Genomic DNA, 18,097 nt, shown 5'->3' on the forward strand with positions numbered 1-18,097 from the left:
TTATCTTTTGTAAGTTTATTAAAAATAATGGACATCAGAAAAATCTACATCAAACGTCTATAATATATGGGAAACAGTAAGAAATAGTCATACACATAAAATCATATAACAATACTGAATAAACTGTGTAAAGACAAAAATACACTTTGAGTGGTGAGATTAAGGAGTAAGGCCAATTATTTATGTCTGTATATAACGGTGTTATGATATAGCGATATGTTACAATTATACGTGTATATCGTGTAAAAATATGACTGAGATAAAAGCAGTTCTCATAATTAAAATATTATTATAATGAGGAAACATGAAAGGCTGGTAAAAGGGCAACACATTAAAACGATAGTGTTTTTTTTGTTGTTGTTTTTTTTATATATTTTCAGAATATTGCAGTCTCCTTTTTATCATTTTATTGTGCTGTAAAATCATGGAATGAAGATAAATGTTTTCGATGCACTTCATACTTAATATATGCACACTATCAACGCGCTCTATAACTTAGATTTCAAGATATGCTACATTTACAACCATGAACTTAAAAATTACAGCAAATGTTTTGCTTGTCATCTTATGGATTGCTTTGATGTTGTCATGTTGTAATGAGAAGAACGTGCTGTCATGGATGTTGAATATTATTAAAAAATATATACAATTTGATATATATAGCTTGAATACCTAACGTGCATTCATCCAATCGAAAGTACTATGATTATCGTAACCTATCATGCTTTACATTGTTTTATCATATTATGCTTAAGATTTGTCCTAAATCGTGATTCAGGATATACAATGGATACAAGTTTATTGGTTTTCTATGTTCAATTCAGGTCAAAACCTTTCTTTTTGTTTCTTCTATCGTAAACTTCTACAACTATATACAACATCATCCCGACACATAGAAATCCAAGACATATGTATAACTTAACATATGTAATGAGGAAGTTACTCCAGGCAAAGGCAATGATAAATCCCACAGACTCCCATAAACGATAATTGGCAAATGCTGCCTCAGTGTTGTCTGTAAATAAGTAGCCATACAGTGCTGAAACATAGAAAATATCAATATAAAAGATGCAATGAATGATTTTTATGGAAAACAACGACCAATTATCTAAAAAGATTTTATATCGTACAAGGCCATGCATACCGTTCCGAAGCATCTGACCCCATCTCCTTTCCCCCTTCTCCCACCTTTTTTTTTGTGAGTTTATGATACTTGTATTCTTTTTATGCTTTATAGATTGTTTGTCTTTTCTTCATTTTTTTTTATGGTAACACCATTTTTAGGGTTTTTTTTCTACTTTTGATTTTCGATTGTCTATTTAAAATCTTCTGTGTCTTATTTTACATAGTTCATGTACTTTCCGTTTTATACACATACTTAAATTTCAAATTCCCTTACTATGCAAATAAGCAATACACGCCATATTTCTCAAATGATAAAAAGATACCTCTGACGGAAATTAGATGTTATAGACAGTATTGTTTTTTTTCGCATTTCTGCATCAATGTCTGCAATGCAACTCAACCTTACGGTGATCTCGAATTGCGAATATTACAATCTTAGTTATGTATAAAACTTCACCGAAACATTATATATATATGCGATGTCATGTTCGATGACACAGTTGATATTAAACAATGATTTTGCTGATGTTCAATTTACCGCTGTTACTATCATATATTACAGTATATGTTCTTTTTGACCGTGCTATTTGTCTCCACTTCTCAACAGAAGACAAGTAAGGTAAAGAATCGCGCTTATGAACTTGAGTCTTGCAGACGAAAGTGAACGCATACACATACAGAAATATTGATGTACATACCATTTATTTGTGTCTGTATTACAGCATCACCAATTCCCCATAAACCAGCTACTATGTAAAATATGTATTGTGGGTCTGGCTGCGGCTTCCACAAGAGTAAAGCAATCTGTGTACCGCCATGAACAAAGAAAGCTGAAAGGATTATAATACATCTTTATATTACAGTTCAACCGAGCTCTAATGTTAGAACATCATTAAAAAAAATCATCTCTGTTAAGCTTTGCCTTTCTATGCCATGTAGGGTCGGGAAGACAGGTAGAGATTTATTTTTTTGCAAAAAAAGTAACATGTTTTAGACAAGAAAACGACGTTAGATCAGAATTTTTTTTTTAAAAACATCAAATCGATTTGTGTCATATTTTTTTTCCCGGATAGACTGCTTTTTAGAAAGGTAGGAAGGCAATACTTAAATTAACAATAAAGGAATTATTTTTGATTAATCAAATATTAAACAGTATACATATATAATAACTTAATAAAATGTCCGCTAAACAGCATATTTCTTTTAATTTTCCACAGATTTTCTAAATGTATTCTGTTATTTGTATTTTGATTGCTTTCCTTTTTTACCATGACATGTCAGCTTATTTTCGACTTTATTATTAATACAAGTTTGAATATCCCAATTTTACATTTCGCCTTTCTTTAAAAGATTTGAAACTAACACTGTATGTAAATCAATAGAGAGAAAGTTGGTTTACCATATTTCTCTGCGAAATGGGAGGGTTTAAAGAATACCTTTACCATTGTCATCAAATAACCCGATAACTATTGGTTTTACTTTTATAGAGATTGGCATTGGCTCTCAACAAAACATTGTCTTGCTTTGGTTATAAAACCTTAGCCTTGATCTCATTTATTGTCACTGTACCTGTTATGTCTGTTTGGGATTCTCACTCAATTTTTTCAATATAACGGAACTATAAAAATTTGTCAAACAAGTTGGAAGTCTGAATTAGCTAGTTATAAAATCTGATTTTGTTAGATTGTATGAACTAATTTACCTCGGAGATCGTTATTTTTGCTATACCTTTTATCGAGTATCAAACTACGAGCACCAAAATTATAAACAAAAACAAATCTTACCTAATGCAAAAAATGGTATATGCCCAATATACTCTACAAGTCTACCAAAGCTGAACGAGCAAATGGCATCCACAACACCATAACAAATCATAACAAATCCTACGTTCCAAATACCAATAGTACAGCCTACATAAGACTGTAAAAGAATAAATAACAATGTATAAGAAAACGAAGAAACGATTATCTTGTGTCTGTGTGAGTGGTCTTTCCTTTTGTTTCTACATGTTTGTTGAATTACGCGTGTTTTTGATATAAAATTTTATTATATCAGTTGTTTTGGCAGAAATTTTTCTAAACTTAAATGCAAGTAATGTAAACAGGAAACTCATAAATGTTACCATATAATTGATATTTATATCAACACCGAAGTGCTGACTACTGGACTGGTGATATCCGAGGGAACGAAACTTCCCTCAGCAGTGGCATCGACCCAGTGGTGTTACAATTTATCAAAGGTACAATTGAACATTATTCTACATGATTTTAGCAGACTTCAGATAATTTTATTCTTGACTTTAACATTCTGTTCCAGACACATATCAATTTAAAGCTTGCTTTATTGGAAAAGAGCGTATTTATTGTAACATGTCCAGCAATAAATGCTTGATCTTGTCATTGCCAATATAACGATAAACTCGTCATAGATACCAAAATTGAATTTTTTATTTACGGAAGACGCACGTGTCGTCTATAAAAGACTCATCACTGACACTCGAATCCAAAAATGTCAAAAGGCCAAATAAAGCACGAAGCTAAAGAGCAATGAGGACCAAAATTTCAAAAAGGTTTGCCAAATACAGTTAAGAAAATCTATCCCTGAGGTAGACACGCAACAATTTCTTACCTTAGTAAAATCACCAGCAATGAATGCTTGCTCTACACCACTGTACATCGTCAAAACCACTAACAACTTTTGAGTTGGGGATTTCCAGAAATGTTTAAAAGTTTCAACAAGCAAATGAAAAGAAAATTTGCCTTTTTCTTTTTCATTTTCGTTGACGTTATGAACAGGTATGTTTTGAAGAAATATAACAATGATAAAAAATCCGATGGTGGCACTTGCCAAATAAATTCCACACACAGTATACACCTGAAAGAGAAAAATTATCTTCAAATACGAAATTTTCCATAGACTGTTACATAATTTCATTTTCAACATAGATAGATTCCCTTATTTTAGGGAAATAACTCTTTTCATCAGTCATGCGTTTGTAATAGTCTTGAGTCAGTTTTTTAGTTATAATTTAAGCATTCAGATGAAACAGATGAAAAATAATTTTTGTAAAATCTAGTATCTTAGAATACATTGATGAAAATGGTTGAAACTAACCTATCAGTTATTCCAAGAGTCATTTCCATTAGCCTCAGTGTAACTCCTTGTGTGATAAATGTGTTCCAATTTTTTTAAAACGTTCTATTATTAATGTTAAATACTTTTACTTTTACTGTTATTATCTAGATGATTATCGTATCATGTCCAGAAGGAAGAATAAAGAAAAGCAACAGTAGTATACTGTTGTTTGAAAGTCATAAATCGATTGAAAGAGAACAAATCCGGGTTACAATCTAAAACCGAGGAAAATACATCAACTTTAATATGAAAACACCGAAACAATACACCTTATCGCTATTATTCTTATCGGCCGACTGACCCGGTCGCTTGAACTTTTGACGCATACAACAACCGTTTTTCCATTGTGGCGTCAGATATTTTGTTTCATGACGTCAACATTTTACGGGAACCTGTGTGATATCAAGTAATGGCGGACAAATAGCGATAAGGTGTATAGAAACACGAATATGCAACAAAAAAACAATAAGCAATGCAACACACACAATAACGAACCATAAGATTACAACTGCCATTTTGCTGACACAGTACAAGACATATTAAAAAGGAAAAAATGTGGGTTGAACATGGTTTTGTAACTAGCCAAACCTTGCACTTTTATGGCAATGTTAAAAATTACACTCAAATGACAATACTACATAACAGGACTACAGGAATAATAGTGACCCGGAGAGGCGGAGTAATCTAGCCAAACAAAACGTAGATATTTTTTCGACTTTGCGTTTTCGCCTTTGCTATTTACTAGATTCTATTTTTCTTACAATTTAAAAGGATGTATTTAATATAGAAAGACCTACATGTAGATACTTGTCTGTCTGAATCTCTTTTTGATAGATCTATGGAGGTTCATGTCTTAATCTTGACACATTTAAGTCTTTTTGTGATTTTAGTTTTTTTCAAAGAGACAACAACCCAACCAAAGAGTAGACCACAATGAGTCTTTAATGCAGTGAGAAACTTCCGCATCCGGAGGAGTCCTTCGGCTGGCCCCTCAACAAAAATGTTTAGTAGTTCAGTGAGTGATTAAGGACGTCATACTTAACTCCGAAATATACGCAAGAAACTAAAATTAAAAAGCATACAAGACTAGTAAAAGCCGAAGTATTCTTAAGATTTCTAATATAAATATCATACAAGAGTAGCGGCCGACAGATACTCAATAATTAAGTATTCAGAATATCGAGAGTTCATTTGATAATTTTACTTTGCAGAATGAACAGACGAGTCAATACACATTTGATGGTCAACAAATAGGTCAATTCAACCTTTAATTGTTTTCACCTAAGAATATGCACCATGAACATCGACGACAATTGTCATTACCTTTGTAATATCAGGTCTATCAAGATTGGTATTGTTAACCACTCTACCTGGGTCATAGTTTGCCCCACAATGTGTAAGATCCTCTGCTGATACGGTGAAGTTTTTTGCGTCATCCGGTCGTTGGCTGAATACTTCAGATGATATCAGATTTCCCCAAATTTGACCTGGAAGAAGGAGGATGGTAAGTTCATTGTGTAAGCTTATTTGTCATATGTTAAAGTAATCCCGTTTAATTTGATCATGGTATCTTAGTCATTCTTAATTTGATCATAATATGTCAACCCTGTTTGATTTGCCGATCTGATAAGTCAAGCTATTCTTAGTGATTCTTGTATCTTATTCTTATATTGTGCTGCTACAGTATTGTTCCAGGTTATGTAGCGTTCGAGGGCTATAAAACATGTTTAGTTCCACCAAATTCGAATTATATATGTGTGTGACCAGAGTCAGCGTGTAATTCAGTGGTTGCCGTTGCCTAATTTCAGTCTTATTTCTTATTTTGTTTATCGTAGTGTGATAAATCTTGCCGTTTATTTCTTACGTTTAAGTTGTTCCCATTTCTTACAGCTAACTGTACGGTTATCCGTATGTATCATAGTTTGCTAAATGTCGTACGCCATACGGTTGCCATAGTTTTACCTTAGCCCACCTAATTGTCTTAGAAAATACGTCTTTTTTTTGGCAAAGCAATTTATTTCAAGTTTCAAAAAACTATGTACTACGGATAGGTATGGTCACAATACTTTTTTCGGTTAATATCGGAATGTGGCCCGAAAAATCGTTTAATATGGTAACACTGTTGCTCATTCTCATATTCTTATTTTACAAAAGAAATGTTTGGCATATTACTCATCATACATTACAGTTCTTTAAAATAAATACCATAACATTTAAGGAGGCTCGCGGGTATAAGATTTTCATTTACATAAACATTTATTTTTCTTCACAAATTTCATTAATTACCTTTAATTGTTGTTACTGTATCATATGGTACAAGAATTATTCCAAAAGTTCGATACATGTTGGCCCTAGGTGACTTTTAAAATTATGTTATCATTGAAAAAGCTCCAAATTATCTCCCTTTTCTGCAAAAATGCCATTTTTGGCTTTAAAATTGAAATATCTTTTTTAACTCATCGGCGACCTATATTTTTTATGTTTGTTTTCGAATAAGCTGTACATAAACTAGATAACTGTAAAATTTAAGCAAATTCTGTAATTTAGTTCTTTTTTTATTTCGATATTACCAATATTTCTCCTATTAGTTCAACAGAACAAGAGGCTCTCAAGAGCCTGAATCGCTCACCTTAATTTTTTTGGTTAAATCTCTCATCAATGTCTATTTTGGCTTTTCAATTTATTAAAATGTTCTTTGAATCGTCCTATTTTCTTCAAAAGCAAAACAAAATCATTTTCTCCTATGTTCTATTTTAGCCATAGGAGCTATGTTTCTTGAGCTATGTTTCTTGACACACAAGGAAATAAAATATAAAATTTATACTAGATACTCTGAAACTCATTTAGCCTAAGTTTGGCTGAAATTGAATCAGCAGTTTCAAAGGAGAAGATTTTTTAAAGTAAGTCAACATGATGAACAAATTGTGAAAAAAGTCTTTAAAGGGCGATAACTCCTTATCGGATCAATTGACAATTTTGGTCAAATTGACTTTTTTGTAGATCTTACTTTGCTGAACATTTTTGCTATTACAGTTTATCTGTATCTATAATAATATTCAAGATATAATAACCAAAAACTGCAAAATTTCTTTAAAATCATCAATTCAGGGGCATTATACCTGAAAAACCAGTTACCCAATTCGGCTGAAAATTTCAGGACAGGTAGACCTTGACCTAATAAACACTTTAACTTCTTGTCTTATTTGCTCTAAATGCTGGAGTTTTTGAGATATAAGCCAAAAACTGCATTTTACCCTGTGTTCTATTTTTAGCCATGACGGCCATGTTTTTTTACGGAATAGAAAATAAAACACAAACTTTATTTTATACACCCTACTGATCATTCAGTTGAAGTTTGGTTGAATTTGGTTGAGTAGTTTTAGAGGAGAAGATTTTTTAAAGTTAGCAAATATGATGAACAAATTGTGAAAAATTGTCATTAAAGGACAATAACCCATTAAGGGGTCAATTGACAATTTTTGTCATATTAACTTATTTGTAGATCTTACTTTGCTGATCATTTTTGCTGTTTATAGTTTATCTTCATCTATAATAATATTCAAGATAATGACCAAAAACTGCAACATTTCCTTAAAATTACCAATTAAGTGGAAGCAACCCAACAATGGGTTGTTTGATTCATCTGAAAATTTCAGGGCTGATAGATCTTGACCTAATGAACATTTTTACCCCCATGTCAGATTTGCTCTAAATACTTTCGTTTTTGAGATATAAGTCAAAAACTGCATTTGACCCCAATGTTCTATTTTTAGCAATGACGACCATGTTTGTTGATAGGTCAAAACTTCGGATACAAATTATAAACTAGATACCCTAAGGAACATTCAGTTAAAGTTTGGAAGTATTTGGCCTAGTAGTTTCAGAGGAGAAGATTCTTGAAATAGTTTACGACGACAGACAACGACAGACGACATACGACGGACGACGACGGACGCCAAGTGATGGCATAAGCTCACATGGCCCTTTGGGCCAGGTGAGCTAAAAAAAAAAAGGACATTGACAAAAATGTATGCTTCTTTTGAAGGCAGACTGTGAGCGTAAATGAACGGTGACCCCATTTTTTTATTTCATTTTTTCTATTATATATAAGATAAAGTTAATTTATAGAGAAATCCTATAATAAATAAAAAAAAACTGATTAAGACCCGTGAGCCCCCTTAATTGAGTCAAGAATTAAATTTGTAATCAAATTTTAAGATAAACTGTATACTTGTAACCATGGGCACACATTGTTTCGATTTGAGCTTAGTTTAAAGAAAGTATTCGTTGAAAGTTTTCAGTGTAGATTTACGCTATTTTTATGGTTCCCTTCTTATGAGACGAGTATTTAGTATTCCTTGAGTTTTAGTACTCCTTGGACTTCTCTAAAATGATCTGTTGAGGTTTATATGGCTTTTGTCCTCCGTGAATGTTAAATACTCTGGCTTCCACTCGCTTGTGTAAATATTTTAAATTACACAAGTGAATTCTGTCTACATTAAACACAACTAAACTCTAGTCATGAAAGATATTGTTGAACATGAAACGAGAACCGCATGAATTATGTGTATTCTTAAGATTAACTTTGTTTTGATATTTTCTCGTATTTATTTATATTCACGTACCATGAGAGGATAAAGGGTATCATTGATGTTTGTCTGAAGTATTTTTTTCTTATCATATTTTACTTACTTGTCTGAAAAACCATAAAGAAGAAACCAAAAAATCTATTAATGACGTCATCTTCTGTGGCTCCAGTCAATTTTGCATACCAGACGGCTGTCTTGGTCAGATATGTACACTTAGCAGACCACAAAGGTGCAGCGCCTAGACCTATGATAATAGATGCTGGGACAATAAGACCCCATACGGCATGGAAATTGGCTGCCATGTATAGAATGTAGCAGATCATAGAAGCTGCAATGGTCCATTTACAACCAATATGATTAATGACAAACGACGGTACGAACATACATGATACAACGAGCGCTCCATAGATTATAGACAATCCTCCTGTTCCGATCCCTTCATCCTTGTTAAGAGTACTTTGAAGATTTGTTAACGACTGAAAGGATGTAAAAAGAAAAACAAATCCGATGCTGACGACGAAAACATTTCGTAAGATCTGAAACTTTGTCAACGGAATATCTTCATTTATTATCTGTTTGTCGACTTCTTTCTTTTTGTCTGTTGCCATTTTTATTTCTTATAGATTCTGAAGAAAAAAAAGATAAAAAATATTATGATGCTATCAATATCGTTTAAATTCAGGAAATTTTCTTTCAGATAAGAGGCCAACCAAAAGGCAATCATCGATGGTCATGCCATGTTGGTATAAAAAAAAATACCTAGATAATTTTTATACTTTAATGAATATGGTAGCCAGTCAAGTATAAATGTATAAAATGGGTGTATTTGTCGTTTACATGTTCAGTTTCGCCTTATAAATAGTGTTCTCAACCGAGACAATACTTCGTTTTAAAATTTTGAAATTCTATATGTATGTTTTCGATGAAATTTAATATTGGAATTTAATAAAATCTCTAATCATTACAATGTAGTACTACTATTCTTCATTCGTAATCAAAATATCAACCACATCTTCTTATTAGACAGTGTGTCTACAGAAACGGGAATCATAGATGCAGATTGGTTGTTTTATATACATGTAAGGGAAATACTGTTTGTGAAGATACCAGTTGGTTTCCATATACAAATACACCGCAGAAGATATCACCAAACTTCAGGATCTGTTAAAGAGGCACTAGCTGTCAAGTTCGAGGTCACCGATTTGAATTAAGTTCTTATATTTTAATTATAACAATGTAAAACATTTATCTAAACTATCAAAAGACTAAAAGAAGCAATTTACAAGACATCAGCTCGATAATATGTAGCTTCGTTGTGTGTGTATTCTATGTTAGATGCCATATAAATAACTATCGAGTTGACCTCGGATGACCATATAAGCGATGTAAACATAAATATAGATATAAATAGATTAAGCTACTCGTGCAAACGGATTTTTATAGGTCTGTTAAATTCTAAATTATAGAAATAAAATGTATGTTTCTCATCGTTTGTACCTGTATAAGAATGATTTTTTGTGGATCGAATCAGTCAATCAAATGATTAACCTGTGTTTCACTTTCTGTTCCTATAAATAACAAGTACATGGACAATGCTTGCGTTATTAATTTCTAGGGTTAAATTGAAGTTCACATGAATACGGATTTATTGAGGTCGAATTATGCACTTGCAAGTGAATAATTCATTATTAATGTTTCTGAGTTTAATTTGACAAAATTTAACCATACTGGCAGCTGAAAGAGAATTATTTTTTCACTATTTCACTTTTATTAATGACTGAAAAACAAATCATGATACTTTATATGTTTTATATATCTCGCAGGTAGTAGCTGCCAAATTCATGTTCACCGTTTTGACTCAAATTCTCATATTTTATTTATAGATATGTAAAACATTTCTCCAAACTATCAAGAGTATAACGGAAACAACTTACAGGACATGGTACCAATAAGATGAAGCTTCGTTTTGTGTGAATTTTAACCAAAACGCCATCTAATTAAATATCGAGTTGACCTTCTATGACCATATAAGCGATGTAAACATAAACAACGATATAAATAGTTAAGCAACTCGTGCAATTGCATTTTTATAGGTCTGTTAAATTTTGTAAAATAGATTAAAAAATTATGTTGACCGTCGTTTTTATCTTTATAAGAATGGTTTTGTGTAGATCAAATCAATTAATCAAACTTATCTATCTTTGTTTCACTTTCAATGTTGACATTCTTTTCCATTAAATACCCGTACACGGGGTTAGATTAGAGTTCACGTGAATACGGATTTAATTAGGTCGAACTATTTACTTGCAAGTGAAAAATTCATTATCAATGTTTATTAGCTTAATTTGACAAAATTGAATCATTTTAGCTTATAAAAGTAAATAATTTTTCACTATTTCACATTCATTGATGATTTAACAAACAGCAATCATACTTTTGATTTATTATATATCTTGTAGCTAGTGCCCCTTCAAATATATAAAACATATTTGTTGAGTTTAGTGGATGGTTATTTCAACAAACTGCCTGTATTTCAATGGGAACTAAGTGTACTTCCCTACTGATCAACTTAGTGTTGTATTATTCATATGAAACAGTAAGAAAATAAAAATTGAAATAAAAAAATAATATTTCGTACTAGTAACCCAGTGAACTTGACATTAACGGGCTATTACCCGCACCACAAGGTCTCGTCGCTCCATATCTAGATATCTGACTTCTTTGAACGTGCCACGGATGTACGTTTTAATACTAAGATCTAAGACAAGCATGACGATTAATATTTTGTATTGTGCAATCGCACCTTTACTCTGCTTGTTAAATAAAAGTTTAAATAATATTATAAAGAAATTTGCGATATAAAGATAAAGTTTTACATGCTCGATTTGCATGAGAAATTACATAAAAACTGCGGAGATTAAATACTAACAACACAGATTAAAATCATATGTTTCACCCTGATTGTCAAGGGCATGGACTGTCGTATAAAATAGCTAGTAATATAAATCGCTGTGAATATGAAAACCTTAATTTAATGAAATTGTTTCGAATCAAATTAAGATCCCTAGCATTTTGTAATAAATTGTCAAAATGTAGTATATATCATGCTTTTTTTTTTTTAAATAATAATAAAAAGTAGAGATGACATATGTTTTTAAACGATACAGGCTGTGCAAAATTGACAGATTTGGTAAAGATTATATCATGGACTACGAAGTATTTTCTTCGATTATTTTACATAAAAAAAACAATAAAAAGAAAACTATCAATCAATAGAATTGTATGATAAAATATGAGAAGATATGATTTTAGCTTAGAAAAAGAAAAAATGGTGTCACCGTACTCGTTTTCTTGCTTCTCTATATATAAAGGTGAATTCTGTTATTTAAGTTACAATATCTGAGTTACCTCCCCTTATGTATCTATGTCAAAGTTGAGAAAAAAAATTTAATCAAACAAAAATATTCGGTTTTTTTTCGATAAACACAGCCTTGGCATTTGATCAACACATAATTTTCTAAATCAGCACCAAAAGTCTTAAAATGAATAATTACTTATTACTCTGGATTTGCATATTTGATTTGCATATGCTATTTTAAAATCCAAGATTAAGGAAGACACTCCATCTCGCTTAACGTCCTGAATACATTGTGATTTTGTTTGTGAGAATAAAGATCTATTATTATATATTATATAATATTATAGTTGATATGCATGATTTTTTTACTGGACGTTTAGCAACCAACAATCACTCACAATATCATTAAAGAAAAGATACCAGAGTTAAATAAACCATCAATTCTGAATAAACAAATACCTGTTTGAAGTTAAGGTAATCATGACGTAACTATGTTATTGTTTGATGCATCTTTCTCTGATTGGTTCTCTTGCTTGATTTTTGTTATGATACATTATTATATATCAATTTTGTCATTTAGAAAACAATATCCTTGTACTGGTTTAATCTTAAGTTCAATTATGAATCATATATATTCATGTATTATATTGAATAATTAACCTTACCAAATGGTGTAACAAAAACATCATTTGATAAGCTGTATGATTGTACAGTAAAGTTAAAGAAATGACGTGATTTTTTGCAAATGTCTTAAGCGTCTGATTGATTAAAAGGATATTGTTTAAATTTCTTTTCCGCAAGCATAAGGAATAAAATGAAAAGAACGTGTTTCATTTCGCATGCCTTTAGTTTTGACAGGTCTGATACATGACACAACCATTTGATTTAACAAATCACATTAAGAAAAACTTGATTAAGCACAAGTGCATGACACAAGTACACGAAACAAAAACTTGATTTGAAACACAAATACATAACAAAACCAATTGAATTAACAAAACACATACTAGTAAGCAAAGTGAAACACAACCACTTGATTTAACACAAATACATGACACAACCAATTGATTTAAAACAAATACATGACACAACCAATTGATTTAAAACAAATACATGACACAACCAATTGATTTAAAACAAATTCATGACACAACCAATTGATTTAAAACAAATACATGACACAACCAATTGATTTAAAACAAATACATGACACAACCAATTGATTTAACACAAACACTTGAATTCTTGAATTAACAAAACTACATAAAAAACACCTGATTTAGCACAAGCACTTTAAAATTGATTCAAAACACACACATTGTCAATAGATTCTAAAACTAATTTCTGTTAAGACTTTAGAACACTTGAATATCGTAATTGGCAATATGCTGTGCTTGGCAAATTACCTACATGATGACTGAACTATCTCTTTGGATATTTTAAAGGGTGTTTGAAGATTGAGAATGATTCTGACGGGCTACTAGAGTTACAGTTCTGAATGTGAACACCTATTTAAGCTCGTTCTGAATTCAATTCCATCAGGTTTAAATGTATATAACGAAATCATCAAAATTTCCAGTATCATAAGAAATGGAAAACAAATAAATATAGACATGGGAAACTGATTTAGAATAATGAAATAAAAATTAATAAATAAGAAGGACAGTTAGAGTCGAGGTCAACACCATTAGAAAAACCAGTCAGAAAACTGATTTTTTTTATCTACTTTACATTTTCTAATATTGTATCATTATTTTTTTATTTTTTTTAAGTAGTAACATATCCTATTGCATTGGTGATTCATTGTATTTATTTAGACACAATTCTGTGTGTTTGTTTTGTAGTATATAAGGAATATGTATCTGATAATAAACTAAAATGGCAAATTACAGGTAAAAAATTATGAAACGGTAGATTTTCATTTGAAAAAAATAAAAGTCAATATTATTCACTTATTGTTAATCATAACTTCCTAATTCTAGATACTGAAAGAACATGTGAAGTAGAAACCGCTTACCTTTCCAGAGCACATGCAGTTTATCAGCTGATTAGATTACCGTAAAAGTTTGATTGATAGTGATTGATTCTGCAAGTTTTTACAATTGTCCTTTTTTAAAATTGCATTGGAATACGACTCACTGTTTATGTTTGACTGAAGTTCATGGTACTTCGTTATTGTATTTGTAATTTTAATAACAACGTTGTACTATGTTTAGTTGACAGACAACAAATGGAAGTTTTTAACGACCTTGACTGGCTATACAGCCCTTCCACGGTCGGTAGAAACTTTACAAAAATATACATATTTTTTAAATTATTATTAAATGGTTTGAATAGTATAGCTTACAAGCAAAGTTTTATTTTTATGATATGAAATATTTTAGAATTATATTCCCGACTTTATAAAAACAAACTTATCTTCGTTTATTATTAACCAAAATGTGTAATTTTAATTATGAAACACTATTTTTTATATTTATTCTGTATAAGGGGAAGTAACAAATAATTTTATTGCTTGTTCGTTTAAGTTTACAGATACTTCTTGTCGTCTTAAGGTTTACATCATTTCTTCTTTGATTCAGTAATAAAATCAGTGGCGGATCCAGCTATTTTAAAAAGGAGGGTTACCAACCCAGGGTAAAGGGTGCGGGGTCCAAGCATATGCTCCCATTCAAATGCATTGATCCTCCAAAAAAGGGGGTTTCCCCTTTTCCCCTGGATCCGCAAATGAAAATCATATAATTGTCCAATCATTAAAAAAAAAAGGCATCTTCATGAAATAAAACCAGGGGGACGGGGGATCCAGTCATTTTTTAAAAAGGTGTTTAATACAATCAAGCGAAAAAAAAGGGTGATTCAAATATATATATATGTCCCCATTCAACTAACAATCAAAATGGTCAAGGGAAGGGCCAAGGATAACGAGCAGAGATTTAAAATATGAACACCATAAATTGCATAATTACGTAAATGTTTAGTCATATATAAACTGTAATTATTAAATTAATGTTTTGATAAGTGTCATCAACATAGTGAAAATTCTTGAGAAAAAAAAACTTCAAATGTATTATATTTTAAAAAAATTGTTTTTGTCAATTCCTAGTTTTACTATAACAACTTTACGCATTGGTTCAATAGGAATTGGTCATTAACAAACACAAAAAAAAGAGTGCAATTGAATGATGAAAGATTTAAAGTTGTGCGCACAAGATTTAAAGGCGCGCTCACAAACATTCTAAACTACAATTCCACGCTCGAATTTCAGACATGAACAATAATACTATTGTAAAGGGAAAAAAATAAGACACTGTTAATGTTATTGTTAAATATATTTCAAATGAAACTTTTAATAAACAAAATACAAATATTATAGAGAGATAAAGAGGATCATTGTGCAAACTATACTCATGCATTATCATCCATGCTTGAAAATCACCATATATCTATATATCATAAATCTTAAATCTTGATAACAATCGATACTTGTCCTAGATAAGTATTGTGTTACATTTATATAACTTAAACTTCCGGGTCTGGTTTAAACTTCTGTGATTGATTTAACTTAATAATTGTAGGCATACGCGAATTTAGGGGGGGGGGGGGGGGGGGTGTACCAATGGATCAACATTATTTTATGGTTATTCATAACTGTTTACCTATAGATACTCCAAAAATTGTTTTACTATGCGGGCTTGTCCCCCCCCCCCCCCCCCCTTTTTTCAGGAATCTGAATCCGCATCTCACTAGTACCACATCAGTCAGCTTCTTTCTTGTTTATTACTAAATTATTTATATAATTTATTTATAGTTGTCTTAAGTCATATAAATTTGTCATAAAAGAAAGCAGGTGTTACATGTAATTATAGCAGATCGGTGATCATTTATGAAATTTATTTTGTTTGTCGATTTTGATCTTGATTTACTCTATAGAAACTTGTCTATTGTATTAAACATGTATGAAAATGAAAAGATGTGGTATGAATGCCAAGGAGATAACTCTAAACAAAATATCAAATGACACAGTAGGTAAGCAACTATAGGTCACCGTACGGCCTTCACCGATGAACAAAATATATCTCAATTAATAGCAATAAAAGGCCCCAAATTGAGACAAAATTATGACAATTCATTCAAGAAAAACTTGGATTTAGATAAAAATAAAATCATTAGCAACGGAACAATATTTGATTTTAATATTGAGTTTTTTGAAACGTAGTGAAATCGTCTCCTCATATTGACGGTGCATGGCTGTTCAGCATGACGTAAAAACTGTGAAAAAGGTTATCAAAAAGAATTTACTCTTTGTGTGTTGTTTATTATAATAAATTGATTCAAAATGATGGTGGGTTAACGTCCAGTGGCAAGTATTTGATACATATCAGGACAAAATAGTAGTAGTTATCTGGTAAAAATCCAAATTTGCTTCATATCAAAAATCAAATGATACGTGGTATACTTCGATAAGACAGAAATACAACAATAAGGTCACCATGATGTTTATTACTACCCTTATTCTCCTAGTAAGAGGGTAGTCGTTTAAAAATGATTCAACTGCTTAGCTAACATATATATGATTGACGAATCGGCAAAATTTTCCAGATTTGTTCGTCTAGTATATGGGGTATTGCTGATTGGATCTACATCACAAAGTATTAAGATGGTACCTAACACTACAGGGAGATAACTCTGTAAAGTCAGCTTATCGTTTTAATTACGTTGTGTTATGAAGGGAATATTAAGCTTCTCAGTGATCAAAATTGGTGTTTGTCAAACTGTTATATAACCAGTGTAATTTTTCTGACGAAATATTTTTTATAGTTTTTAAAATAAATTATATTTTTGTTAAAGGGTCAAAGTCAATACATTGTCAAAATTTTATGAAAATTAAACGAGCCAAATTACTTTTAGTGAAAGTGTTGGGTACCACCTTAATCAGATTGTAACTTTATCAAAGGTTGCATTTCCTGAGGTCGAAATTAATCTGTATCAAACAATCGCAAATATAAACAAAAGTTAAATGCAAAGCAATACACGATTGAAAAGTGGTTGAATTAATGAAAGAAAAAGTAAATCTAGACTGAGCACAAGTTTTCTTACATTATCCTTTTTTTTGTTCAGGACAAATTATTTATAAGTCGTAAATTGATGTGGAAAAAAAGAATGGGGGAAATTCCACATCATTACTGTATTTGAGGTGTCTTTTCATAAAAGAATTATAAAAACCCTACGAGATTTTTCATTTAAGGTTGTACATAGTTTCAAATCAGTCATGTGGCGAGCTGGTTTATCACATTCTCAGAAACCAGGAACATGAGCATACGACGCCATTAAATAAACTATGATGAATTAATGTAAACATAATAAGTCGAAAATTTGAAATGGCCTTGATGTTTAAACATCTTTTCAGTGTACAATGTACATATTTAAATAATATGTGTATTCATCTTCGTCAACTTGGTCAATTTGTAATTCTATACTCAACTAGGAAAAAACGTAATAGTATGTAAATTTGACCGAATAATGTAATTCGGATACTATATATTTAAGTTATATATTTTGTAAAGTTGCATCAACATTTGCACTTGATGATCTATACTCCCATACTAAACTGAAAGTTTGAAGTCTGTGAAAAAAGAAAACTTAACTTACCTTTTGGCGTACGTATTAAAATTTATCAAACCGAATACTGTAAATCTTATGTATGTAATAAATTAACTTATGCAAATTAATAGACATTTATTGCACGGTATTTTTGTAGTACATGTAATCACAGGCCCTTCCTTTAGTTGTACATGTACATCGTTATTTAACAATACAAAAGTGAATCTCACTATTTTCGTTCGATTATTTGTGTGATTTAAGTCCATTAACTATAACTATAAAAATTTGA

At 31.0% G+C, this 18,097-nt stretch overlaps 1 protein-coding gene across 3 annotated transcripts in view; it reads right to left on the reverse strand.

Moving 5' to 3' along the window:
• LOC134721500 (protein unc-93 homolog A-like) overlaps positions 1 to 18,097 on the reverse strand; it is a 26,272-nt gene continuing 8,175 nt past the window's right edge. For 2 of the 3 annotated variants that reach the window (XM_063584562.1, XM_063584561.1), the window contains exons 2-7: positions 8,953 to 9,475; positions 5,584 to 5,747; positions 3,754 to 3,999; positions 2,910 to 3,045; positions 1,824 to 1,955; positions 1 to 1,039 (exon numbers count right to left, since the gene is read on the reverse strand). In XM_063584562.1, the coding sequence (XP_063440632.1) occupies positions 816 to 1,039; positions 1,824 to 1,955; positions 2,910 to 3,045; positions 3,754 to 3,999; positions 5,584 to 5,747; positions 8,953 to 9,457 (1,407 nt within the window). In that variant the 5' untranslated portion in view covers positions 9,458 to 9,475 and the 3' untranslated portion in view covers positions 1 to 815. Of the gene's footprint in view, positions 1,040 to 1,823; positions 1,956 to 2,909; positions 3,046 to 3,753; positions 4,000 to 5,583; positions 5,748 to 8,952; positions 9,476 to 17,856; positions 18,016 to 18,097 lie in introns of those variants that run through there. The other variant, XM_063584560.1, reaches the window with a different exon arrangement.

Source organism: Mytilus trossulus, chromosome 6 (genome assembly GCF_036588685.1).
Source record: "Mytilus trossulus isolate FHL-02 chromosome 6, PNRI_Mtr1.1.1.hap1, whole genome shotgun sequence".
NCBI classification, from domain to species: Eukaryota; Metazoa; Mollusca; class Bivalvia; order Mytilida; family Mytilidae; genus Mytilus; species Mytilus trossulus.